This window comes from Gavia stellata, chromosome 12, assembly GCF_030936135.1.
Source record: "Gavia stellata isolate bGavSte3 chromosome 12, bGavSte3.hap2, whole genome shotgun sequence".
NCBI classification, from domain to species: domain Eukaryota; kingdom Metazoa; phylum Chordata; class Aves; order Gaviiformes; family Gaviidae; genus Gavia; species Gavia stellata.
Genome location: NC_082605.1, coordinates 11,587,647 through 11,615,476, shown reverse-complemented (window position 1 = coordinate 11,615,476; position 27,830 = coordinate 11,587,647). Strand labels below are relative to the sequence as shown.

Genomic DNA, 27,830 nt, shown 5'->3' with positions numbered 1-27,830 from the left:
AGGAACATAATTAGAAGGAGGGGGATTTGGCTATAACAGTTTAACTAGCACTTGCAAATCATTTTTAAGTGTGAGCTAACAGCCTGCTTCCCTGGGATCTGTCAGCAGACCGTTTCTTATTTTGGGGTCAACATTATAAAGAGTGAGAAACAGACAAGTCAGAGCACCGTATCTGACAACGGCTGAAGTAATTAGTTGTAGAAGCCAATCACAACCACCCTTACCTCATTTACAAAAAGAACTACATGGTCAGGAAATGAAAAATGAGTTTGTTCAGAGAAGCCAAGTCTTCGTCCTCTTCACTTAACTCTATTGCCTGCTCAAAATAAGCTCTGCAAGTAACCAGGATTCATTAGCTCCTGCTAGTCTAATAAATGCCTAAACAAACATCTACACACAGAGTTAACCTATCACTAAATAAAATGTGGCAGCAGGAATCCAAGCGGGAGGTATTTTTGGAGCAGAGCTGGCTTACCATGACGGTGAAAGGACTGTTGGGAATGTCCACCCCACCAAAGCGGACATAAATCACATAGGTTCCTGGTTTGGCGGCAGTGTAGAAGATATCGTAAGTCCCATCCTCGTTTTCAACAACATCTGCTTCAGCTTCTGTCCCATCTGGCGTTAGGACGGTGCACGTCACTTTTCCCTTCCCTGCTGATTTGGCATCTACCACAAAACCAACCTCCTCACCAGTCTTCACAGTGGGTGCAATTCCAGGACCTACAAGGCAATTTTCGTTACAGAAAGCGTTCAGAAGACAGTTTTCCCTGGGAAGCACAGCACCAAAACGCCTGTCCCAGGGACCCACAGACGTGATTTTGGCAGCAGATGTACAACAAGGGACCTTCGTAGTGTTGGTCAGCACAGCAGCGTGCAAGAGCTGGCCACCAGCTTGCCTTCTCCTCTGCAATCAGAGGGGCTGGATGAGAACAGAGGGGAAAAAAAAGCTAAGTTTGAAGAAAGCAATGCCTTAACCCATACTCTTATTGTCATATTCCTTTATGCAGAGCCAAAGGCACTATGTTCTGCCCTGGCCAGCGACTCAGCTGTCACCGCTTTAACAGAAACACCCCTGTGTAAGCAGCTATAAAAGGGCACAGTAGCAGCCATGGCCATGTTTCCTCCTACATTACCCACAAATGACTTTCCACTGTTCTGCCATACATGCCAAAAAAAGAAAATCATGAAACAATGCCCAAATTGTAGCAATCAGCTTCAGCCTAAAGAACGCTGTGTTTAAATGAGAACTATTAAGTCTTATTTGCAGTACATATTTAATACTCCTGCTTTTGACCGGCACTTGTTACCAGGTAAATGGCTCATTTTCAAGTGGCAACGAACCTGCTGTTTTAATATCTTGACGGTATTCCAGCATCTACTCCTACGGTGATTGTATTTCAGCTTTACAGCGGAGAGTCAGAGGCACTTCTTGGAAAGGGGAAATTTAAGCTGACATCTGAGAGTAATCTCCATCACAGTTATTTTGAATAGTTAGCGACTTGAGTTAGTTGGAAGAGTATCAGATTCAGCCATTAAGGCCTCTTTTAAACCAATTTTGAAGCAAAGTGGATACCTGCCGCTCTGTGTTTTCCATTGTGCCAGGAATATATTTCTGTTTAAGCAGGTTTGAAAGCAGCCAGCTGCTGGACGGGCACCGGGTATGCTCTAACTGCACAATGCAGGTCAGCACAATGCCCAGACACTCTCACAGGTCTGCAACCACAGATTAAGTTTCCCTGTTCAATTTGGTCTTGCCTAATATATTTCTTTATTTTGAAATCAGGGGATTTAACATTCAGTGGCATTCTCGTAACTAGTTCCTGGCGCTTCTGCTCCCTGCCACAGCCTCTGGCTGGCTGGGAGGCGGCAGCGTGCCGCAGTGGCCAGCCCGCAGCTGCGTGATGACCACCCATCTTGAGAACGGGTAAGGGTCAAAGCTGTAAGTGTGCTCCTACAGCAACAAATTTGGAGTCCCTCTCCTACACTAAGGCAATGATTTTTGAGGCAATGATTTTTTTGAGTCGTAGTAACATCTTCTCTTTAGGTTCTCTCCCTCCACCCATGCCTTCCAAAAGTCTGTTCAGACCCTGGCCAACCTTAATCAGACAGAAAAGCAGCGGAAACCTCCACCGGTAACACCCAGCCTCAACAGGCTTTGCTAATGCAGAAGCACACGGCCAGCTATTTACATCCTCAGAATTAATTCTGTTCTTGCTCAGAACGAAAAGCTTCTTGCAACACTCGCAGTGCAAGGAGCATGATGCAGTGAACGTACGCAAATGTATTATTTTTAAATCAACTTGACTGCAGTTCTCAGCAGGATTTATCTAGGCCAAAATAAGCATCAGACTTCGGTTGCATTTGGTTGTTTATAACAACCCAGGCAGTTTGAAAGATTTTGCTAAGACTGCAAAGATTCCTGCTCAGCTGGTTGACGCTTCTTTATCTTTAGGAAAACCCCTCTTGTAAGAGCAGCCAGATTACGCAAGTCTCTAGCGTATTCTACACCCACTACATCAACTGTATCATGCTCAGAAGGCAACTTCTCACCAAGGACAAATAACAGCAACAGAGAGAATCCAACACTCACCTGTGGCCAAACACTTGCTGGCATCTCCAGCTGGGGATGCCCGGATCCGATAGGGAGAGGATGGGATATCATCTCCACCATACTTCACACCAATTGTATAGCGGCCCGTTTTGTCAGGGACATAGGTGACTGTGTAAGTGCCATCCTTGTTGTCATGAATGTCCACTCTCTTGGGTTTGCCCTCTTGGTCCTGAGGATGAAAAACAGAAGATTTAGGCACAATGAAGTTAGTTATGAATTCCTTTAGCAGGGCAGCAAATCTGTTCAAAACCATGTTTAGATAGCTTCAAACAGATACAGAACTGCAGCTTTTGGAGGGTTAAATATATTTCACTCAAGGACTAGTACCAGGAATAGACTATTAGGAGCAAAAAGGTATCAAACCACTATAAAACAATCAGTGCTATCATTAACTACCCTTTGTCTGAGACGAGAATATTTACAAAATGCAGCAAGCCATTTTAATGAACTTTATATTAATTGTAAGACATTTTAGGCTTCATTGTCATATTGCTGCTGGAAATAAAGAACACTTCCCAGGTCCCTGAGGCACAGATCGGGAGCCAGACTGTGCAGCTCTGTCCTGACAAAGCACTGGGTAGCTTTGGCCAGCTGCCCCCCGAAAGGTCTGAGGTCAGATCTAAGGTCAGCATCGAGCTTTCGTATCTACAACCAAGATCAGCACTGTGCATAATATTCCCGACAGAGCTACTCCCACCCTCAGCTTTCAGTGCAAATCATCAGCTGCAAAGCATGAAGCGTTTTAGAAAGTCTTCCAGGCCTGCTTACACGGAACCGCACGTTGACCCCATTCTGTATTTCATGACTTAACACTGCCAAAGGTACAGTATAAGCTGCAAAGGACTTGAGATTTTAGGCACAGTGTGAAAGACCTTACTTCTTTCAGGAAGGCTTGTGAAACGTTTGACATTCAACAGCTCGGAACGAGAAGTAAACAAATGCTGTGAGGAGGATCACCTATGCACTCCCACCATGCAGGACTTGCGGAACTTGATCTTCAAAGCCACAGCCAGGCTGGGAGCTCTGATAAGCATTCTGGATCCTTTAAGAGCACACTTGCATGCTAGAATAAAAGCAACTGCTTTGCTGCACCTGAGCAGACAGTGGGACAGCACAGGAGCAAGAATGCAGAAGGGCAAGTATAACCGGCCATGTCATGACCTAGGCATGCCAGAGCTCAGAAATGTGCTTTATGGCCCACTAACCAGAGACCTTTTTGCTGAGGCCACAGAGTCCAGGCACCAGAAACTTCAGGAAAAGCAATAACAAAGTCAAATAAAAACATTCCTGTAGTATCTTCTTAAGCAGCTTATGACTTTTGGCAGCCTTGAAGGGGACTTGTTTGTTAATTTATCATCATGTAATGCTCAGTGTGGATGTTATCTCATGGCCTTGCTGAACTACACTGCTAGAAGGCTGTCTCCATTTCAAATTCCAGCATTTTCATAATCTTACAAGAAACTATTTATCTCATTTTGGGCATTTGCAGAGTGTAAGGTTAACCACGAGCCAAATATAGCATGGGTGATGACTTTAAGACAGAAGTCTCAAAAGCAGCCCCAAGAGCTCCACAAACGCAGAATGCAAGACCTTCCTGTACCAGCACTTAAGGTCCAGCCATCAGCCCAGTCTCCAGGACACCGGGTATGTCAGGGTACAGCTGTAGACATTTCCGATAGGAGCCACTCACACCCACCTAGAACAATGTGTTTCCACTCCTGCTTGGTTTTGTAGTTACTTACAGTGATCTGTACAGCCAGAAGTCCCTGCCCGGCATCCTTAGCATCCACAGCGAACTCCACAGGCAGGCTGGCTGGTATGCCATAGGAACTGAGACCTGGTCCACTCGCTGTCACTTTACTGGCATCATACGTAGGGAGCACCTTCACCTTGAAGGGACTTAAAGGGAAACCCGTTACTGCGCCCTCCTCCTAAGTCAATGGCTGATAGTTACTACAGTACACGCTGAGGTGTGGATACACCTTCCCTACAGCATCTCTGCTGATAGGTGCAGCAGGCTCAAACCACCGCTGAACCCTGAAGTTGTGCACGGAGCTGCACTGGTTAAGTAGAAAGGACCACAGCTAGCCCTTAAATGGTGCTCATGTGCCGGGAGAGCATGATCAGGTCATTAAATCTTCAGTTCATTTAAGTTTAACTTCATCATCTTACCTGCGAGGAATCTCTTCATCAGCATATTTGACAGAGATCATATAGGGTCCCTCCTGTGTAGGAGTGTACACGACCGTGTGGGTGCCATCTCCATTGTCTACTACATTAACAGGCTCCACAACTCCTAAAAAAACAACAGACAATTTTCTCAGCTGTGCTATTAAAACTCAATTCCTCACCACCCATTTGCTGCACAAAGCTCCAAGATGCACTGCTCATTTACAGTTTGCAACAAGCTAAATTTAATTTTTTTTTTTTTTGAATGAAGGCAATGGGTGTGGATCAGTGATCAGTTTCCCTTATTTTGTATTCAAGAACCATTGACTTGAGACAGCTTTGTTATCCACCGCTTCCCATCTTCTTGCTGTAAACAAAAGCTAGCGTGAAAATACTGGAAAAAAATCCACCTTTCTGTACAGTCCAGGTCAAGAGCAATTGCCCAAAATACACTGAAGATCTTTCGAGAAAGAAAATGAGTAATGGTTATAATTGCCTGAACTGTCATTTACAAGATTACATACTGTTACTGGGATTCACTGCACAGAATTGAGCCCTAAAGCCAGTTGGTGCATAGCATTCACCAACTGAGTCTTTCACAATCAGGTATTTGGAAAGGCAGGCTCGCTGCCTAGGCAGGAGAGCCCTGCAAGCTGCCAAAGTCCTAAGAAAGCAGGATCAATTATTTCAATTTGCATTAAGCTCAATCTGCAGCAGATTACATGACATACTGGTTCAGATCAACACACAAAGCAGTCTACAATTACAAGTTGGCTTTAAAACACAGGAAGGATTAGCTGCAAAGCAAGCGCAAAAGAAACGCATAGTTGCCATGCAAAGCCTAAAAGCAACACCGTTGGTTCCCGCTCCCTCCTCCAGATGATTCTTGCTGTTGCCAATTGGATTTCTGAGAGCCAAAATTGCCAGTAGTTAGTGAGAGTTCAAACCTGTCTCAGTGTCACCCTTTGGATCACCTTTAAAGAAATCCGAAATCGCTTTCAATGGGGAGCGCCATCCCTGGGAATCCGTCTCATCCGCTAAAATTAAAGAAGGGTTACCTGAGGGACACCTGCACCAGTGTGACCTGGCACTCGAGTGGGGAAGCAGCTCTCACCTTCTAGCAAGGCGAGACTGGCAGCCAAAAGGTACTCGCTGCCGAGATACTGTGCCACTGAGACACAGCTTCCTAGGTTAATGCAATCATTAACACTATTGCTTGAGGGCCTTGATGCTCTCTGGGGACCACTGAGGGGTCCCCACCATGTTTCAGAGACTCCTGCAATCTCGTGACGTGCATTTCCCAAGTCACCATTCACGTGTAAGACTTTGGATTTACTTTTTGATGTCTAAATCTAAGCCACAGTTGTTCACCAGTGATGGTTACTCACGTCACTTCTCCCATCTCTGAAGGTTAGCATAAAGCCACCAAAGACACTGCCCAAAGCAGCACTACCTAGCACACAGTTCTCCTTTTACAGCATGACACATGGGTCAGCTGTCAAGGTGCACATGCCAGATGAACAGGAACAGAGGGCAATGCTCATTTCAAGTGGTATCGCCACCTTTGCAAGCAGGGCCAGGACCGTGTTACCCACCCAAACGCAGAGATGAGGGCACAGCTGGATGCAGTACTTCAGTTCTTACCTCTGGGGCCTGCCACCACCACCTCGAGGGGTGCTACTCCTGCCTTGCTGGTGTCTACAGTGAAGGACTGTGGGATTTTGGCTCGAACAGCTGTTCCCAGACCCGGTCCTGCTATCTTCACCTTGCTGGGATCCACAACATCCTTCACAGGAACCTTGAAAGGACTGCCTGGAAGTTAATGCAGCAAGAGTTAAACACCACAGAATTAACAGTTACAGGAAACCAAAGGTCTTTTTCCCTACTTTTCCTTGGGCTTTTTTATTACTATCCCTCAATCTCAGGCAGGAATGACAAGCCCACAGCCTCCACACTACTTCTCTGTTTCTGTAATAGCCGGAATTGTAACGATGGTGCTTCTACATTTCCACTGTCTAGTCAACAATTCAGTTGTGATCCATCTGCTTCTCACACCTCAAAAAAAAAAAGCATGAAAGAAACCAGAAGTGCAAACGAAGCGTCATGCAGGCACTTGTTTCCTTCATATTTTACCAAGTTCAGTATGTTGACAAATAAAATGGGACCAACGGGAAAGAATCGGCTCACTCACAGTGTCTAGGGAAGAATACCTAGATGTATGCTGTATGACAGCACTTAAGAGCTCGAACATTGCAGCAAAATGTCTCTGGCATTTAGGAACATTTAATTTGTGGTATCAAGCAAAAAGTCCTTCTTTTAATCGTGAACTGCTGGATGTCAGCGTACCTGGAACATTCCTTAAACCTACTTCACTTCAGCTTAACATCCAGTGCGAATGCATACACAGGTAAACATCTGGTTTAGGAAACAGCTACTGTGCTTTCTGCAGTGTTTAACAGAATCCCTGTGACAAGCTCACCCATTAGACCATCTTACTGCAGAACAGAGTCTTGAAGGCATCCAGATAGCAAAGGGCTACTTTCTTGACCTAATGTATTATGCACCACTTCGGCATACTACTAGTTATTTGCCAAGGGCTAGCGTACCTTTCCCTGTCCCACCCATCTGTACCCGCTCTTTTGTTCCCTCCCTGTGGGTGCTACAGTCTTGACAAGGCTCCTCCACATCCCCACACAGGCAGTTTCAGAAACGAGAAGAGACTGCAACCCTTCTTCAACACTACCGCACCACAGCACTAAGCACTCCATGCTTCCCTGACAGATGTGAGGAACAAACACCACTGCTGCTTCTGCCTGAATTCCCAGGAAAAGCAGGAAGTCAAAACTTCAACATCCCCCAGCATGAGTGAGATGCAGCCAAGGCACTGAGTCCTTAGCTTAACGCCTTCCCTCTTCTGAAAGCCACTGAGCAAGAGCTCTTACCAGGAATATGCTCTCCCCCGTACGTGATGTTAACATCGTAGTCTCCTGGAACATAAGGAACATACTCAGCACTGCAGCTCCCATCCTTGTTATCTTTACAGCTAATTTTAGACTCTGAAGGTCCTTCAACAGTTATTCCAAGGCCACCAATTCCTGCCCCTCTGCAAGACAGAAAAGCACATTGTTAGAATTACCTGCTTCTAACAGCAGCTTCATAGCCTTCGCACCCTCTGGCTGCATTTTTACCCTTATTGCAAATGCAGTAACCTGACTTCTGATGTCCAGCCTTCAGCGTGCTCTGGCATGCAAAGCCATTCAGCATAACATCACTTGCATTTTCCTAGAATTTTATCCTCAGCCACTATAAACTCCTAACCTCTGCAGAGCAGAGTGCTCAGTACGCAATGAGGTAGCACACACAGTAAGCAGAAGGACACAGCTTGGCCTTTTTAGAAATATTTGTACTGGGTTTAGCATCCTGCATCGCACAGCCCACTACACTCCTCCCTCCCTCAGATATTCCTTAAGGATACCTGGTGACAACCGAAAAGGCGTTTGGCTGATTTGTGAAAGCTTCTTTGAGTCCGGGTCCTTGTGCCTTCACGCGTGATGGATGGCAGCCCTCTGTCACGTTCACTCTGAAGGGACTGTTTGGCAGAGGTACGCCATCGTACGTTACGCTGACTGTATGTGGACCTGTTAAAAGGAGGAAAACATGTCCCAAATTCCCTAAATATTCTCATCACTTAACATCACTTCTACAAGATGCTGCAGGCTTAAATGTCAGTATACGGGTAAGAGCTTCCTCCTGCATTTCACGAGACTTCACTAGGTGTTTCATAACCAAGATGCCATCTACACACTGTTCTTCTGAAGCCAAGTTACCGTGAAAGTCAGTTCTTCAAGTTAAAATAGAGCTACTTCCTGCAGAATTAGCTCCTCTACACACAAAAATCTCGCTAAGATGCCAACAAGTTACTGGCAGACCTCAGCAGTTTGCCAAATGAAAGTGTCAGAAGAGCTGCTTGCTCTTGGTTTTCCCATCTCAAGTAAAAAAACCAAACCCAGACGTTACCCTTTTCAAACGGCGTGTACTCTACTGAGTATGTTCCATCGGCATTGTCCTGGATGAGACAGTCTGTGGGGGAGCCAGACGGGCTTGTGATCTGCGTCCTGATGTGGTCACCACCAGCCTTCGTTAGAGGTCGAGCATCTACAGTGAACTCAGTTGTAGCTTCTCGGAAGACATCTGCAGAATACGTTTTGAAGAGTCACTTTAAGAACCACATGTATTTCCGATGACAAAACATTTTGTGAACCAGCATGATAAACAACTCATTTGGGAACATAACGAAACACCCCCGTCCAAGGGTCACCACGGGAACACACAAGGCTATTACAGCTTTTAATGCTCAGAGTACTCTGTGCAGGATAAAGGACCGCAAGTCCTACAAACTCTGATAACAACGGTTATTCTCACCTTTCCCTTCCACTCCTGGCCCAAACACTTTAACTCTGCTTGTGTCCACAGCTGGCTCCACTTTGACTCGGGCTGGGAATTTAGGCACTTGCTCTCCTCCGTATCTCATCTTGATTGTGTACATGCCAGCCGAGAGCGGCACGTACGTTATGACATAGGTCCCGTCTTTGTTATCATCGATCTGGACCTCGGCTTTGGAACCAGCATCTGACACCATGTCCACCCGCAGGTCCCCGGGACCCGCTTCCGTGCAGTCGACGTTCAGCAGCCCTGCCTCACCTACTTTACCACGTTCCAGACCCGGGCCCGTGGCAATGACTTTAGAGACATCAAAGGGCATTTCTATGTCTGCCTTAAATGGCGAACCAGGAATGTGAACTTCTTCGAAGAGGATGTTTACAAAATACTCTCCAGGTTTCGTAGGCAGATAGGAGACGGAGCAGGTTCCATCGCCGTTGTCTGAGCACTCAATTTTAGCTTCACATGGGCCTTCTACTGTCAAACCCAAACCTCCAGTTCCTGCCCCTTTGGTATCTATAGTGAATTGGGCTGGTTTTCCAACAAGGCCCCCTCGAAGACCTGGACCATGAGCTTTTACCTAGAAGAGAATACGCAGTTGAGCTAAACTCATTTTTTCATGTTATTGCTAGCACAGACTGCCTAGTTAGACTTGTTTGTATGTGGAACTTGATTAACAAGCTCTTAAAAATAAACAGAATGCAGTATCTCTTTTGCCACTCCTCCCAGTTTTACCGTAGAGTTGGTATCTTGCCTTCAAAGAGATTTCTAGGCAAGGATATTCATACTCTCACCATAGCTGGTTTTATATAGCCATGGGATAGAAAAGGTAGAACCATTAAAACATTTGATGGCTGTACACGTTTTTCTTGAAATCTATTTCCTCAGAAAGAAGCATCTCCATTAATACAGTCGAGATGCTCACGAAGCCAACTTGTATTAAATTAGGAGCAATACTTGTATTTGCCACACTATGCAGGATGCTTGCAGTATTCTTAATTAGTTCAATGTTTTTTTCAAATACAGTGTTACAGGAATGACTTCACGAGTCATGGAGCCTGCAAAAGGAACAACTCAGCGCTCTGAGTAAGGATGTTCCTGGGTCTGGTTTGGCCAAAACCAAGCCAAGTCTCATGCAATAGCCCACAATTCAGTTTTCAGGTATCGGTTGCTGTTACAGCCCTAAACCATTCATTTACCTTGGAGGGGTCTGGGGGTAGCATGGCCTCCACAGTATAGGGGCTCCCTGGGATTGGGTTGCCATCATAACTCACATCCACCACGTACAGTCCTTCTTCCCTTGGGATGTATTTTGCAGTGCTGCACTCCTTACCCAGAACTGGTTCCACAAGACATGGCACAGCTTTCCTCATAGGACTGGAAATATTAACATCCAGTTTACCTTGCCCGCCAGCTCCTTTGGTGTCAATTACAAATTCCTGATCCTTCCCTACTTCCACTCCTGAAAAAGACAAAACCCATATTACTACGTTAAGTACTCAACAACAGAGAGTGCTCCAAGAAATCTCTCATGCATATACCACCGAGGGAGCAAGCACTGGCAGAACCCTGCTCAGTGCATCCCTCTGCACACAAAAAAACCTGCCAAACCAAATGAAGTGCTTTGGTTAATTGGAGCTATAAAGCTACAGCGCTAAACAAGCCTGTAAGACATAACCTGACAATATCAGAGGCTCATTTCAGGAACACAACAATATTTCACAGCCCTAAGTTCTTCTGCTTTTAGAAAACAGAGAGACTGTATGAATGACATTCTGCACTGTAGCCGTTACATATACTTGAACAAACAGCCATCTAGCCCCAAGGAAACCAGATTTCATCAGCAGGTGCCCAGCCTGGTGAAGAGTCCAGCTCTGTCCACCACAAGGGACTAAACCTGAACACATGCTTTGTCCACACTGCTTCGTAATCTTTGGGGGGGGAAAAAAAAAAATCTAAATTGAAATTCAGTCCTCAAGAGGACCAGCTAAGTCAGAGTCGTCAAGCTATAAAGTTGGAGCTGGTTGATCTCCAAATGTAGCAAGTTAAAAAGAAGATTGTTTTGCCCACTTCTGTTCCAGCAGAACATGTTGGCTATCACCCAGATTCAGGAGACACTTCAGAGGCAGCTATGGGGCTTCCAGCCCAGAGGTACTTACTGTTTTCGAGTCCGTTGACTTTAACTTTGCTTAGGTCTAGCGGAGCAGCAACGCCCACAGTGAAAGGGCTTTTAGGGATAGGATCACCACCGTAAGTTACCAAAACCTTCATTGGACCCTAGTTGGAGAATTTACAAGTTAGCTCAGTTCCTCACTTCATACAGACGCACTAACATCTGAGCAGTACATAACCACTTCAACTAATCCATTTTAGCTGACCACAGCCAAACTTACTGTTTTATGGACTCTCAAGCTCTCATCCCACTGCAGCCCTTCAAAAGTATTAAATGGTTTTTATTTAATGCAGGAAGAGAGAAGGCGGCACTCCTTTCCAGCACTTAATTACACTATATTCTATATTCAAGCTGCCTGGCAAAACCTCCGGCTCAGGCTGGCTCCCACCCTCCCGCGCTCAGACCCGACAGCTGAATGAATGTCCCAGTGCTCCAGACCAGGTATCCCCTTCCACTGCAAGGAGAGGCCAGGCCAAAGCCAAGCCTGCAAAGAGGCCATATTATTACAGCATCTGAAATACCAGGGTTTTAAGCTCTGCAAGTCAGAAAGATTAATGCTCTTGTGTATTTTGGCTGGAATACTGCACAGCCATGGCAAGCTCCAGCCCACAATGTGTGCTCCTTTTATTCTCTTGTACCACAGTCCACATTTTAGCTATATTCACTGTTTGCTTACTTTTCTTTCTTGGCCAGTTCAGCTCCCAAGTGAAATAATCATGGATGTTTCACGCAAGCTAGTGAATAGCTTCCATGATTATTCTTGGTTGTTTTTAGAAAACACACACGCGGGTAGCTGTAGCAACACCGTGAGATAGATAAGGCTGAGTCAACAGCATTAAACCAAGGCTCCTCTGCTGCTGACGCGGCCCCTCAGGAATTTAACTACCTAGTCCGTCCTCTTCCGGCTCTTCAGAGTCCAGAGTCTCATTCGTAAGGTACTGCTTACGAACCCGAGAAAGACAGGGTGGGTCCAGGAATGACCTATGCACTCACAGCCTGGAGGGACAACAAAGCTACTCTGTGCAGCCTATTTTCATCTCCTCTTTTTAACCACTGCTTTCCTGCCACTGCTATCTGTGAGCATCTCCTGTAAGTCCACAGCTCCGCCGTGACCCAAGGTACTCCTCCAGATGGGAGACCCAAGTGGGAAACCTGTTTTGGGCGTCCTGGCTTGTTTCACCACTGATTTTCACGTGAAACATCGCAATCTGCTACTGCTCACTCACGCACGCATGGAGTTCAGGCGACTTTGCTCCCTTCTGCATACCAACCCTGACTGAACAAGCAAAAGCTTCTCCAAACAGGCGTACCAGCCACATCCTGAGATCATGCAACTGCTTTATCCAAAAAAAAACGCTAGCTCTATGGTGCTTCCAAGAATGCTAATCCAGCTTTATCACGTAAATAATGCTGCAGCCCTCCATATCAGTCCACTTTTACACAGCTACATTCAAGGAAGCTGGTGCAGATGACCGAGTAGCTCATGTGTTTGTTCAGCAGAACAAGAGCAGCAGAATACTTTCATCTCAGCACTAGAGCACCTACGCCTTCAGAAATACATGAGATTCGTGCATTTTGACATTTAACGGCCCTTTACAAATATGCAAGCACAGCATAAGGAAAAATACTTCTAGTTATTAGCAGCTTCCACTTTCAGCTCTTTAATGGTGTTGCTAGGAAGCATCTGTCTGTGAACCAAAAACGAGTTAGACTGAATTTTTTCCCAACCCAAGGGCAAACCTCAAATACAGACAAATACTTTGAAGCAATTAATCTGCAGCCCAGCTTCCCTCCTCAGCACCAACTCCTTCACTTTCCTACTGGGAAGCTGCTGCACCATCACCCAAACGCGGGTGTTTTTTTCCCTGCTGTGGTTTGCACTACAGCCCCTTTGACAACAGCAGCTTGCTGAGAGGCAGCACACCACAGCCCTGACTTTGCAGGACCGCAGCAACCCAAAGCAGCTGGTGCAGCAGCAAGCTCCATTTCGGACCCCGGGAAGGTTCGCCAACTTTCCTCTTTGACTGATAAGGTGTGGAATGACATGAGCTACTGCTTCAATATCCCACTTGTTCCCAGAAAAGAAAACAGTGACAAGCTATCAATAACTACACCAGAAAACTGCCTTACTGCTTTCCAATCCCAATTGTCCTGCAGGCTTTAGGGATCCCAGGGAACAGGACACCCTAGCAAGTTTTATCTGCTCGTTCCTCTGTGCACGGGTACCAGCGAGGGAGGTCAGGGCACTACAGCAGCATAAGCCGTTCACTCTTGTATTCCTACAAGAGAGGACCTACCTGCTGTATTGGAGTGTACCTAACAGTGTGGGAATAGTCATAGTTGTCAATGATATCCAGATCTGCCACCGCCTCTCCCGGCACCGGGCTGCTGAACTGCACATCCAGCGGCGCTTTTCCAGCTCCCTTGGTGAACACAGTGAAGTGCGTTGGCTTGCCATTTTCCACGCCTGAAGAAAAATGTTAATTCTAATTTATGCAGAGCTCGCACACAGAAACTCTTCCCAAGAAGCATTCCGTACCTATAAAGCCCAGTCAAGCAAAATGCCAAGGGAACGGAGTCGTTTCCAATCGCCTGGCACACCATCCCGCTGTATCCAGGACTGCATCGCTGCATCCCAGCAATGCTCAGCCAGGGAGTGGCTACCCCACAACAGCCCCTCATGGTCCAGCACTGGCCACACCATCTCAACCCAGCTCTCACCAGTTTTGCTCAGCCCAGGTCCTTCAGCTTTCACTTTGCTGGCATCATGCGAGGGGTCCACTTTAACTCTGAACGGGCTAGCAGGAATTTCCTGCAACAGAAACACAGCTCTAAACATAACCAGGTCGCTCTTCACTAGCCGGAACTAGACAGATAATCATTTTAAGATACTTCTGCTTTAACTCCAGCACTGTGTTGAGTAAAACTTCACCTCACTTAAACACTCTGCTCTGCCTTACTGAGTAGCATCATTTAAAGTCTAGGGCAAAGTTAACAGCTGGACAGTTTGCAGGGGCCTCTCTCCCCGCCCCCCCCTTTTTTTTTTTTTAAGGAAAACTTATTTTTATTCCCATGTTCCTTGGAGAGTCACTTAGGTTCTCTACCCTTTGGAAAGCAGCTTTGCCCCATCACTGAGACCACACTCATTATGCCAGCCCAACACATCACATGCTTGAACTTCAGTGTCTCCAGCCAACCCCTCTCACCTGTGTCCCTTCGAGTACTACAAAAGTGGTTTTAGAAACATTGACCAGACAAAGTGCGTGCAAACCGAAATGGAAGGAGCTAGCTGTAAACTGCCCCAGCCAGCTGTGAACTGGCACATGCTCAGTGATCAAAGAGCAGGTAAGCAGACTCTAGAAACATCAGGCTGTAAAACAAAGATTACAAACCTCTCCTGCGAAAAGCACTTTAATAGTGTAGCGCCCAGCAGCAGGTGGTGCGTATTTCACTGTGAAAGTATCATTAGCATTGTGGATGATGTCGAAATCTATGTCTTCTTCCTCATCGCTGACCACACGAGCATCACACTTAATTCCAACACTGACATCACCTAGGAAAAGCAAGTGGAGGTTTTGCTACTGGATGGTACAGACATTGCTAGCCAAACAGTCAGCACATTCCCATTTCCACAGCAGTTGTCCAAGTCACCACATTAATTGATGTAACAGATCACATCACAATTCACTGCAATGTTCTGCTTCCCAAGGTTTTTCCACGAAACAAGGAAAATGAGCATGAAACAATACATAATCCCCCTCCTTGCATGACCTGTGGTTCTGATACCACAGTAACAGCCCAGCCTGCCTTTACCTTCTCCTGCATCCGTGCAGTCAACAGTGAAGTGGGTTGGCTCGTTTGCTTTCAGGCCAGTTCTCTCCACACCAGGTCCAAACACTTTCACTTTCTGAGGATGACTCCCTTGACCTATAAGGACCTATAAGGACGGATTCATAAGGGTCAGAATTACACATCCGTGTCACGCTCGAGATCACAGTCAAGTCAGAGCATCATTTGGACAGAGGCTACAGGAAAACAGTACCAAGGTAAGAGGGAATTGCCCTGACTCCCCCAGGCTGCAGCTGGACTGGCAGGAGACCTCCGATGTACAAGCTTGTAAAAATAGAAAGCTTTTTTCAAGTGGATAGATTCCTAAAAAAAGGGAGCAGAAGGGCACACCTCCTTGAAGTTCACAGAAGGGTTTTATCATCCTAGTTGTAATGACAAGCAGTTGTGAGCTTGGCTAGTAATACCCATCTCTGTACTTACCCTAAATGGGCTATTGGGCACGTTGGCTCCGCCCCAGACAACAGAAATTGTATGTTTGATTGGTTTAACTGGCACATAGGAACAGGCAAACACACCATCAGGCTTGCTCTTTATCTGGATATCGATAGGGTTTCCTTCTCCATCCTAAAAAGCAGTAATATAAGCAGAAGGTTCAGGTACTTCAAAAGTGTTTGTATAGTTTGAACACCCCAATACTGTTCCAAAACGTGGGCGTTTTCCTCCAGAACTGCAGCTCAGAAATACTGAAGAAACATGCAAATTACAGGAGTGTAAGTCCTCCTCATCTAACACTTGCTCATTCCTAACACCATCCTACAACACATATTTTAACAAGCTTGCCTGAAATTCACAGGCTCAGAGACACTTCGGGTGCTTCCAAATGGCCCGGGAAATTAGAGCTTGCTTTGCTGAGGAGACTCCAAGTAAGGAAGCAAAGCCATGTATTTCATACACCAGGGAGAAGTCATCCTGTCTTGAGTTAGGTTTGTTGCCTGACTACATTACACAGATCAAAGCTCAGAGCTTTGAGAGAATTACATATGCCCAGAATTAAGTGCTGTGTAAGCGAGTAGAAATACTTAAGGCATTTTTCTCAACAGTATTAAAGCCCTTTTGCTGAAGTTTCACATAGCTGCCTTTGGCTTTTTACCTGTGCGTACATCTTCAGAGGTGCTTTCCCAGCATCCTTGGTTTCAACTGTGAACTCAGCAGGATTGTTCACTATACAGCCAGTCCTCTCCAAGCCCGGGCCATAAGCCTTCACCTAAAAAAAACACCCCAAGTCTTAGCTTGCAGCTCGAAAAGAGAAGTAAAACTAAGGGATTTATTTCTAAAGACTTTCTCCTTCCCACAAAACCCATGAAGCATGAGATACAAGTAGAGGCTAGTGTGGAAGTTGAGAATTTGGACTAATTCAGCAAGTTTTAATTACATTAAATCAAACCCACAACAGTGTTATTAGAAAAAGCTGAGTAATATCTGGCTGGAGCATGGCAAATTCAGAGCTTTAAGCAGAGGCAGCTTAAGAGTCAAGTCTGTTCCAAGAAGCCTTCAGAAACGTCTCTACTGTATTATATCAAAGATGTGTTATGCCATGGGTGAATTCTGATACACCACCTTATCCGGGTTGAAGTCTCCTGAAGCTGGTCGGATGAAGGCCATGTAAGGGCTGTCTTTTATGTCCTCATCATCGCACATGATATGCACAGCATATTCACCGGGCTCTTTGGGCCAGTACTTCACATCACATGAGCCATCGTTCTTGTCATCACACTCAATTTTAGCCTGAGAAGGGCCTTCTATGGCAAAGCCTGAAAAAGGAACAAGTAGGTTCCTCCTGTTAGGTTTGGGGTGGCTGCTAATTTAACGCCACTTTCCCAAACTGTTTTTTATTAGCCATAACCATGCCTGATGCTCTCTATCACCCTTCTTAGCAATATAGGAGATAATCCATCATTTGCCTCTGGATCTCATCCCATAAAACCACAGCTTAACACTCCCCATCACACACATTCCTGTCTCTAGGACTTGCCTTTGACACTCTGATATAAGTTTGTGTTTAGACCAAAATGTCTTACAGACGTGTTTTTTTACTGCTGGGAAAGTTATTATCTGTCATGAGTTTGTTGCTAGCGTTGCAATAATATTTCAGGCAAACTAAGTAAAGTAACATACCAAGAGAGCCAACTTCTGTGCCAATGGACTCTACCACGAAGTCAGCCGATTTGCCCACAATCCCCTCATGCAGTCCTGGCCCCCAGGCTCGCACTTTCTGAGGACCCGCTTCATGACCCACTTGAACTTCAAAGGGGCTACAAGAGAAAAGCAAAGCATGGGATTAGAAATGAGGACAAATACACCATGCATGGTTTTCCCCAGGCATTTTAATGAGGCTTTACATTGGATTTCCTAAATTAATAGATGCTATCATGTGGCAGCACAGTGCCCAGCAGATTGTCTTTCTAGCAGAGAGGTCATCCAACCCATCACGTGCTTACATCTTGCACCACAAATCCTGAGTGTCAAATACTTGGCTTGCACTGCTTGCTCTAGCCCTGGACACTAAAATAATGGATCCCTTCAAAAACCCACAGCGAAGTCCAACCTGCATGATCCACCAGGTTTTAGTGGTTGTTTTGTATTCATCATTTTGGGTTTAGCAAGACTGATACGAATCACCCTTCAAAGCTTTCCCAATATAAGCTGCTGCAGCCCTAAAATAGGCTGTAGATAAACTGTCACGGCAACTGCTTGCCGTTAACTTTGTCCCCCCCGAGTTTCTTCAAAGATCAGCGTTGCTTTAAAAGCCCACCGAAGGGCACAAAACCTCCAAGAAAGCTATTTCTAACTTACCTTTTTGGGATGTTGTGCCCACCCCATGTAATCGTGACAACGTACTTCCCTGGGGTAGCTGGATAATATTCAAACGCATATACACCATCCATAAAGCCTTTTTGTTTCACCAGCTCCTCCAAGCCCTCTGTTGAAAGATCAGTTCAGCATTAAACTTAACAGCTTCCATCCTGCCTTCAATTACTCAGACAAGTTCATGCTTTCTAGTATTTATTTTAGCTTGCAAGAATAAATTTCCACCAGAAAAAAAACGGTCAGGTTATAAGGGAAGTTAGTTCTAGTTGCCCTCTAGGACAAAGACAGCAAACACTTCCAGAAGAAATACAGCAGAAAGTATTTTAAGTTACCAGACTTAATAGGTTCCCTTGTGTTTTATTTTCTTAGTCTGCAGTATGATGCATGTCATATGTTAAAACAAAAAAGCTTAACATTTGTCAAACTTTGCAACCACAAGTATGCAGGGAATGCCTACTTTTCATTTTCTTCAAGATGAAGAATTTAGGGAGAAAAGCTTAATACACTAAAATTTACATCGATACGTCTGTTGCTTCCCCCCCACCCCAACCACATTAAGCCACACAGTCAGAGCACTGTGTGTGCGGAGGAGGTGAAGGCAGTACAATGCACCTTTTAATACCGTCCCAGAAGGTGGGAGGTGACCGGCTCACAAGTACAACACAAGCACGGCAGCTCCCCAAGAGCAAGATTTTCACCCTGGAGTGTGACTTGCTCCCACAGATCAGATGAAGATGCAATGCGAACCCATAAAGCTTGGAAACCACAGCAGGCAGACGCATGGATCTTCTCGGTTTTGCTAACCGATACGCATTAAAATGGAGAGACCTAAAACCACGTGTAATCTTACCCAGCCCTGCAGATTGAAACCTTCACACTAGACACAAAGTACCAGAAAACCCTTCTGAAATTTGGCTTCTTACGGTGATACAAACTCCATCAGTTCCATCAGGCCATCATCTCCTTAACTGTTCTTCCTTTTCACAGTCTCCGCTTCCCCAAAACACACCCACAGCACAAATTCACCTGAACACTTACTTGGTCCCTTTATAGTCACTCCGAGATCTCCGCTCCCCGCTGCTCTCGTATCAACCTTGAAGTCAGCCGTGTCCCTCATGCGGACGCCCTTGGGCTGCAGACCTCTACCAGTGGCACGACACGCGTTCGGATTGCAGGCTGCAAGGGAATTTCAGGCATCAATACCATCTTTGATTCTCAACATACACATAGCCTAGCCTGCCTGGAACAACCTTTAGTTTAACGTTGACTCAGGGCAACCACAGCTTAGCTTTCAGCACAAGTTACAACGTTATAGCATTAAGACAGACAGACAGAAGTCTGCCCAGCCGTTGTCGATGTCCCGTGGCTTCTGGGCAGCAGCGTTCGGTGCAGCCAGGCAACACCGATGCCCTACAAGGGCCCTTTTTTAGAATTAAGGCAAATGCTGAAGCCTTGTTGCTTTCCAGTTTGATGCCAGTTATCAACACAAAACTTGTACACAGCTATCACGTACAGATATTCACCGTACCAGGCACAATCATCTTGATGCCTTTCGCGTTGAGAGGCACACTGCAGCATGGGGTGAAGTTTCCCTTTGCAGGTAAGCCCCAGTGAACAGTATTATTGTGCTGTTCTTTCAGAAGCACATGACTGGAATAACTGCTATTAGCAAAGCCGAGTTCTGCACGTGCTTCCTTAAGAGATGTCATGTCAAAACCCCCTGCTTGTCGCAGTTCACACTTTCAGAAGCAAAGCCATCAAGCCCTCTGCAGACCAAAGCAGCCATGGGTAGGGGTAGTAGGTTACATATGGCTGAGCGTAAGCTTACGCCTGACCCCTTTACTTCGAGTGCTTCTCCAGGCCTGCAGAGGGGCTACATAAATAAGTAACACACACTTATGAACAGTTTTCGTTAGACAATCCCAGCTACCACGTGGTCTTCAACTCCAGATACCCGAAGGGTTTTAAGAGACTTACAAATAATCACAGCTTCCCAGCAGCAAAAACCCAACATGCATTTCCCCAAAATATGCCGTGCTTACAGCAGGAGCACAAATCTGCCAAGCAGCTCATTAGGTTTTTACTTGTTTCAACAGCTTACAAGTTTTACCCTCACCCCTGCAGCAGCCAACATCGCTCCACATCCTACACCGGACGGTGTAAGCGAAGATCGCATGCCATCTGCTAGCTCTGAAAACTCAGTGGGAGCATACAGGAGCATGCCCAACGTGGAGTGGGAACCGCTCGCAGAGCCCTCACACAGCTGAGTCAGGCAGCGTGTGGTTAAGCCAGTTTCACTGAGTGGGTCACACACCGCTTCAGTTCACTTGCAACTTTCTTCCCCAACCCCAACAAAACCAAAAACCCTTTTGGCTGGGACAAGCTGCAGGCTAGAAGCTTACGAAAAGCAAACATGACAGAGCATCCTGCACACCTCTTACCAACTACGAAGCCATTAGCAGTGAAGTCCAAAATTCCACAAATGGAGGGTAGCTCAGGAGAGATGAGCAGAGATCTAAAAGCGCAGGAGCACGTAAGGATGGAACAGAAAGCAAGTTAGGTGTCAGTTAAGAAGGAAAACAGTAAATATAGTCATTTGAGGAACAAAGGTGGAAAACAGCAAGACACTGCATAGCTGCATAAAACACTTCAAAAAAAAAATATGAAGGGCAGCTTAACTTTTGGAGGTCTAGGCAGAAAGGAAACTCTAGCAACAAAAGCCGTATTACTGTTAAGAGAGCACTGTTTTACCCTGTGAATACGCAGGTGACCCACTGAATCAGGTCCAAGATGTTGAAAGGTACAGAGAACGTCCAAGGCAAGATTCAAGCATATTCTGTGATCACATCCAAGGAGAAAAGTGACCATCTACATTTAGGTGCATTTTTAAAAAGCATACCCTCTCCAACGAGAACAGTGCAAGGAGTTTTGGGAATTGCCTCCCCAGCAAAAGTCACTTTGACAATGTGAGGACCAGCTTGAACAGGTTTGTAGGTGCAACGGTAGACTTGATTGCCTTTGTCTTCTACTGCAACTTCAGCAAGGCTTCTCCCCTGAGGATCCTCCACTTCCACATTCACGTCACCCACACCGGCACCTGCAAAGGAAACAAGCCCAGCTGAGCCTTGGCTTCCCCACAGCAACATGCACTACATTTAGGGTCAGTCAGCTCAGCTAGCTGTCCTCTGCTACCACTGCTAGGCACAGCCGAGATGTTCAACTTCTGCTGACAGCAAACAGACATTCAAGTGGGGAGGGGGCAAGACAGGATGGTGGCATCTCCATGAAGCCATCAAACTGACAGGGCTCTGCTGCTCCACCCACAGGGTTTCACCACAGTATTACAGTACTGAATGCACATACAGTCTGGTTACCCTACTGCTACCACCCTGTAGCACCTCTATCACAGACCAGCCCACAACTTTACAAGTCAGTTCAATCTCTCAAGCTTTGAAGCAGTTTAGAATAAGAGCTCGGACAATGTGCATGCTGGTCTGGACAAGGATCCTTCTCTGCCAGACTATACATATTCACTTTTGTTCAGACACCTGCTCCTCTCACATTTTATTCAACTCATCATGCAACAGAAATAGTTTTCCAGACACTTTCAGAAGCCAGACGTGTCTTTACATGATTCAGACCACTCCCTCTCCCAATTAGAGGCTGAACATAACACTTCCCCTCACTATAACCACATTTAATTTTATTTCTAAGCACCCTCAGGCAGAAGGCAATGTAAAATATGCTACTCTGCATATTTCAGTGTTTAAATACTTCAAGTAACTGCCCTAAGTAGTTTTGCATTGTTCTAAATGAATTAGCATTTGTAGCATCTTATTGACTCATTCCTCTAGGCTACAGCGTTGGCCTAATAGCAGGCAACAAGCCACGTGATGGAGATGCCCTAATGAAGGTAGTAGCCCTCTAATAATTACAAGAGAGGTTGAAACCAGTTCATCATTGAAGTATGAACTCAAAGTAGCACTGCAGCAGATTCTTTCTGTAAAGCTAAATACAGAACACATTAAGCGATTACAGTTTACTCACAGTTCATCCTTCAGAGGTGGGCATTTCACATTCCTGTTTAAAATGAGTTGGGGGAAGAAACCAGCCAGGAACTTGCCTGCTGCCATTCAGCAAGTTCATGGCAAATTTCTGGGTAGCGCTTGGCACCTTCCTGCCCCAGCTCAGCTCCATACTTTAAATGTTTCACACACAGCTGAAGCCTCCAGAGCAGCCTGGCTATTATTTCACCTCTGAACTTGACGGGGCTGCAAATTCCTCACCCACTTTTCAGTTTGTTTATTCCTCCAAGGCTTAGGTTCTCCTCACATTTGAGGAAGCTGTAGGATTTCGGCACTTGTTCAGCCTGCTTACCTGCTGTGTAGAGGTCAAAGTAGGTAGGTTTGTTGGCAATGTTCCCCGTTGCCTCCAGTCCCGGTCCCTTTGCTGTTACTTTGCTTGCATCTCCCTGGGCTTTATCAACGTTCACTTCAAACGGGCTCTTTGAGATGTGCTGCCCGGCAAACAGGACTGAAACCTAGAGGCAGACAGTGTCAGCTCTGACCCACCGGGCAGAGGCAGAGCTCAGTGTCACCACCACGCAGCCAAGCGTGGGGTCAAGCGCCTGTGTTCCTATCATGGAGAGTCTATGCCTCAGAGGCGAAAGAGACCATCCGTCCCACAACCTTCAACCTGTCCATGCAGCGTAACTGCTGGCCATGGCCTTAAAGTGCTACTGTCACACGGGGCCTGCCACACCAGCGGGGATGCTTGAATCCGGATGTGCCAATAATAAGCAGATCACCATCCAGCAATGAAGTGGCAGCAGAAGTTGCATTTATCTTTTCAGGCTGGCTGTGGGGACCAGCCATTTAGGCAAGTGCCAAGCAATGAGATCACCCATCATAAACCTGCTTCTGCAGGTGTCTGGGGAGAGAGCGGGGTGGGGAACCTTCTCTGCAAGACCTCTATGGTGTACAGCATAATCAGCAAAGAAACACCTTATAGAAACAACCTGGTACTTTCCTCTGTGACTGTGACAACCCACAAAACTGGCTTCACGAGCTGCAAGAAGTGGTCCCACATGAGAGGACAGCCAGCACTTGATACCCAAACACCTATGTACTTTCTCCCAACAAATAAATCCCCCTCCCCCCTGAGAAGGGGGCGGCCTAATAGCCCAGACTAAGAATTAAGGTCACATTAGGTTACTACTTCTTCAGGATGCCCAGAGTGGCTATTACACTGTCAGTAAACACACAACCCTCACATTAACCAGCAGAGCAGCTCATTCAGCAAGAGAACACTGGTTATTGACACACAACCTACCTTGTGAGGTCCAGTAACTCTTGGCACATACTGAACTGTATAGGTCTTGTTTTTGTCATTGGCCGGCGTTATCTTTGCCTAGGAGAGAAAACACATCCATTGTTGAGCTGTGCCTACACACGCCAGTCTAAGACTTTTCTGGGTAGTGCTTGATGCTGCAAACTATTGCCAGAGTCAGCTGCGTCAGAGACATGTTGCTGTGGGAGCAGGGACACTTGCTACCTCCTCTTTTCATATGGAAAAAAAACCCACTGGTTTTGTCTTTACATGAGATGAAGCAAGCTACCTTCTCCCCACCCCAGCCCTCTCCCTTGCTGTTAATTGCTCTACTAAGGCAGGCCAAAACTGAGGAGACATTAAGTCCGACATACAGCTGTATTTTTCTGGAATGTTGTAACATGATCAAGTGGAGCATTTGGATGAGAAGTTTCTGTAAACATTAAAACCAGCATTTTAACTCAAAATGATTCATGGCATCTAAATAGCTGCTTTAGCCATTCTTGCAGAATGAGTAAAGGCAGACAGTGATTTAGTGATGTGTGTTATCTAAAAGTGTGTCAGAATGTACTTGGCCAGTCAAGCTAAAGCACTGCAACTACTGGACATTGGAGCTGTGTTGCTTAGTTGCAGATAGTGAAGTTTTTTTTCAAGTTGATTCAGTAAAGTAATTATGAGGAAAAGCTTGAGGCTTGCACTTTTGATAGATGGTATTTTGCAACTGCTTTTTAGATTACTTATCCATTAAGACCTCACTTGTGAAAGATGAGGGTTACTGCAAAAACTTCAGTGTTCAGACCAGCTTTACTTTTCCACAAAAAATATTTAACATACATACCTCCTCTCTGTTTCCTTCTGGATCCTCTATGAAGACCATCAGGTCTCCCTGCCCAGCACTGATGGTGTCTACCGTGAAGATGGCAGGCTGCTTCACCATGTTCCCGTGAGGCTCAATCCCTGTGAGGCAGACACAGAGCAGCACATTAGCTGTTGCTATAAGACCCAAAAGGTAGTTCAGAGACTATGCACAAGCTGTCCAACCCGTCCTCCCACACGAGCCCCCAGCACCAGCTTCCCCAAGCCGGTGCATGACACCTCTTCACCAGCTGCCCAGACCATCACGCTCTTCATAACCCCCACTCTTACAATACAAGCATTTTGAAAAATTGATTGATTCATTGGCACTCAACTCATTACAAGACCTCCAGTTGAGTCAGGAACCCAACTGGCATTTGGGTTTGGGTGAAAGCAAGTTACCCCGTTTGTCTGAGCAGCGTACCGAGGGTCACCCCCACAGCTGGCAAGTGCCCGGCAGCTCAGTGCCACCGCTGACAGCGAGTGGGGTATGTGCAGTAATTGCTCTTTAGGAGCTGCTCTGCTTCACGCAGCAAAACGCTGTAACGGTGCTGCACCGCAGGAAGGGCAACCAGGGAGGCAGGAGAGAAATTCTGGGAAGCCTTTTGGTAAAGGCATTACCCTAGAGCCAAGGGTGAAACACTTATTTTTAAGCAAGACAGTTATTGCCTATACTGTCCCATTTTACTCCATTTTCAGAACTCGGCTGTACAGACACTGCTCAGATTTATTGTTCTTTGAAAGCTGCTCAAAGTACTTGGCCAGAGTGAACACTGTACAAATGGTATGCAAGAACCTCTTTAAAAAATCCTGCAATTCAGTGCCACTTCCATTTAACTTTTAATTGGTGTTTCCTTATTCCTCAGCACAAGGCCTGCTACAGCAGGCGTTTACCAGCAGGGTTTCACCATCTCCCCATACTTAGCCCCAGGTCATGACACCTGTCATGGTGGTGTCAGACTGAGTGGGTGGAAGAAATTCCCAAAGTTGCTGGTTCCAGACTAGCCCAAACATATATACCCTTCTTTCCAAGGGAATTAATCCCTGGCTTATTCATAAAACCGTGGGCACTACTGCACCATAGCACAATTAGTGGAAAGTGCAACGTCTGATAGATTATAAAGGAAGTGGTTGTGAACAACAGAATTCCTGAACTTGTTTATCTTCAGAAAACAATAACTTGAGAGCAATGCAAGGAAGATAATGTTTTTACTAGGAAATCTGAGCATTCTGATAAGGTGTTAACAATTGACATATTCATTCTTTCAAACTAAGCCCTAGATTATCATCTAGTTTAAACAGCTATAAATTCACTCTCCGTATCTTCTGTCCACTGCACGTGCATTAGGATATGATATTCGAGTTCAGTATCCCTCCTTCTGCAAGCAAAACGAGAAGGATTGCTTGTCCTCAGAAGACAGCTTCAGCCAGGATAGCATTAGTCACAGAGCTTTCTTAGCCTACATTTAATCTTCTAGATTTTACTTTTTTCTCAGAGATCTGCTTTGGCTGGGTAAACAAGAACTCATAGTGCATCAGTGATGATCTGCATGATTCCGTACAGCACCTCTGCAGGCTCACCTCACATCAGGTCTACACACAGCTGCCCCTGGAGTAAACCACTGCTGTGTCCAGGGTGATGTGCTGCAGCTAAGATTCACGTTGAAAGGTTATTAATAACTTACTGTAGTACACGGAAAAACAATAATAAAAAAAGCTAAGACTGACCAACTTCACACCTGACAGTCACCTTTTTCTGGAAGCATGAAGATCTGTTACTCATTTGTGCAAAAGACCCTGCCCAGTTTGGCAGTGAGCCCCTTGCTGCTGGAGTCACCTTTCGCATTTGACATACGTTAGCAGTCAGAATTGTCAATTATATTTAGTGATTATGTTTTGGCAATTAACTTTGGGAAAACATCCATCTTTCAAGAAGAGCTGCTCACCCTTTATAATTTCCATTACAATGGCTTGAGAGCACTGTATGCACGAAAGCAGAAAACAAAATAATTCCAGTTTTTGAAAGAGTAAAAACATGACTAAAGCCAGACTTGATAGATTGAGGCAGGTTGATCAGTCATTTACACAGTAAGTGGAGTATAGGTAGTCTATACATTTGGGATCTGACAAATGTGTCTATGTATTGTGGTTTGCTGTGGAAGGCACCAACGAAGGACATAAACCCCAAGCAGGGTAAGTGCTAAACCCACTTATGACTATAGTGACTGCTCTTTAGTGCACAGATAGCGTCCATGTCCATTCATTCCACTAGTTAAGTTTCAATGGAAAATCAAGTTAAAAAAAACAAAACAAGAAAAACAGAAAATAATAAGGAAAGTTTTATTTCTTTCCATTTCACTCTTGTACACCCAACTCTGAAGCCCACTAATTCTAAAAATCTTGAAAGACCAACAGCAGCCGCCAGATCTAAAAAAAAAAGAAGATGGAATGGAGAACAAAGTGTAATGCTTAGGTGTTGTCTTGCTACATACCAAGCATATTAAAGGTAAAAATCTGTTATTCATTTAGTTGTGATTGTATTCCAATCTAGAGTAGAACCACATCAGACGTTACAAGAAATTACCCATTTAAAAGGTACGTTAAAAATAAGAATGCTATGTAGATCTACAGTTGCAGAAACATCTATGGACAAGTCCTTCCAATTAGCAAATACAGCCTTTACAACAAGCGCTAGGCACTATTTAATGTTTGACGGGTTACCAACCCACCTTTGTGCATGTGCGAACAACGTATTCACACCTACCAATCAATTCAGGTAATGTATTTAGAATTAGCCCGCCCCAATACACATCTGCCATCAAGCCTGGGAAACTGGAGAGACAGCCTCTACAGAGAGCCTCCTTGGAGAGACACACATCTGTAAAGACCTTTTTCCTCTTTAAAGGAGTGCTTTACCATGAGAAGCATTCACTGCTAGATCAACGACCGTCAGCAGTAATAGCGCTAGCTTAAATTTCACACCAAGGTTCTTTTAGCCCCGTATCATGCTACTTCTTCCAGCTGTGGACTGCCAGGCTGGCAGCTTGCAGAACAGGTTCAGAGACTTTGGGGAATTTACATGTTAGAACTAGGAGTGTCTTTTGGACTATATCCACGTATTTCTGAAACTAGGCACCACACCAAGAGTATACAAGTGAAACTTTGAAGTCAGTTACAGTAGGTCTGGAGTTCAACATAAGCAAAAAACCCCACCCAGCTTTCTGCAGAGTTAAATGCTGTGTGCAGCTTAAGCTCACCGAGTCCTTACCTCTGCCATAAGCCCTTGCTTTCTTTGGATTCAGTTTGGGTTTTAAAGGAGCTCCTGGTTTCAGCTTGGCTTTGGGGAACTGGGACAGGTAAGTCATTACAGAGTGCTCATCCACATCAGGGTGGATAATTTCTTCAGGGGTAATAACCTGAAAGACAGCGCAATTAAGTATATTGTACCAGTGCTTGGTTACCGCGTGTCAACACAGAAACAGAGCTATAACGCAGAGTCCTACGTCTCAAAATTCCCACAGGCTAATGCGATTTCTTACAGTTATTTTCCCTTTGATACATGCAACATCATTTCTTATCTCATGGCAAGAAAAT

At 45.5% G+C, this 27,830-nt stretch overlaps 1 protein-coding gene across 4 annotated transcripts in view; it reads right to left on the bottom strand.

The window, feature by feature from the left end:
• The window catches only part of FLNB (filamin B), a 73,242-nt gene that overhangs the window by 18,826 nt on the left and 26,586 nt on the right, over positions 1 to 27,830 (bottom strand). For 3 of the 4 annotated variants that reach the window (XM_059823259.1, XM_059823256.1, XM_059823257.1), the window contains exons 4-29: positions 27,505 to 27,652; positions 24,220 to 24,338; positions 23,385 to 23,462; positions 22,431 to 22,593; positions 20,953 to 21,150; positions 19,092 to 19,229; positions 18,039 to 18,165; positions 17,361 to 17,497; positions 16,803 to 16,996; positions 16,336 to 16,449; positions 15,666 to 15,809; positions 15,210 to 15,333; positions 14,789 to 14,949; positions 14,118 to 14,208; positions 13,694 to 13,863; positions 11,383 to 11,500; positions 10,423 to 10,685; positions 9,206 to 9,803; positions 8,801 to 8,974; positions 8,259 to 8,421; positions 7,726 to 7,886; positions 6,428 to 6,595; positions 4,787 to 4,910; positions 4,357 to 4,513; positions 2,594 to 2,783; positions 476 to 723 (exon numbers count right to left, since the gene is read on the bottom strand). In XM_059823259.1, coding sequence (XP_059679242.1) covers positions 476 to 723; positions 2,594 to 2,783; positions 4,357 to 4,513; positions 4,787 to 4,910; positions 6,428 to 6,595; positions 7,726 to 7,886; positions 8,259 to 8,421; positions 8,801 to 8,974; positions 9,206 to 9,803; positions 10,423 to 10,685; positions 11,383 to 11,500; positions 13,694 to 13,863; positions 14,118 to 14,208; positions 14,789 to 14,949; positions 15,210 to 15,333; positions 15,666 to 15,809; positions 16,336 to 16,449; positions 16,803 to 16,996; positions 17,361 to 17,497; positions 18,039 to 18,165; positions 19,092 to 19,229; positions 20,953 to 21,150; positions 22,431 to 22,593; positions 23,385 to 23,462; positions 24,220 to 24,338; positions 27,505 to 27,652 — 4,470 coding nt within the window. Of the gene's footprint in view, positions 1 to 475; positions 724 to 2,593; positions 2,784 to 4,356; positions 4,514 to 4,786; positions 4,911 to 5,730; positions 5,821 to 6,427; positions 6,596 to 7,725; positions 7,887 to 8,258; positions 8,422 to 8,800; positions 8,975 to 9,205; positions 9,804 to 10,422; positions 10,686 to 11,382; positions 11,501 to 13,693; positions 13,864 to 14,117; positions 14,209 to 14,788; positions 14,950 to 15,209; positions 15,334 to 15,665; positions 15,810 to 16,335; positions 16,450 to 16,802; positions 16,997 to 17,360; positions 17,498 to 18,038; positions 18,166 to 19,091; positions 19,230 to 20,952; positions 21,151 to 22,430; positions 22,594 to 23,384; positions 23,463 to 24,219; positions 24,339 to 27,504; positions 27,653 to 27,830 lie in introns of all 4 variants that reach the window. The other variant, XM_059823258.1, reaches the window with a different exon arrangement.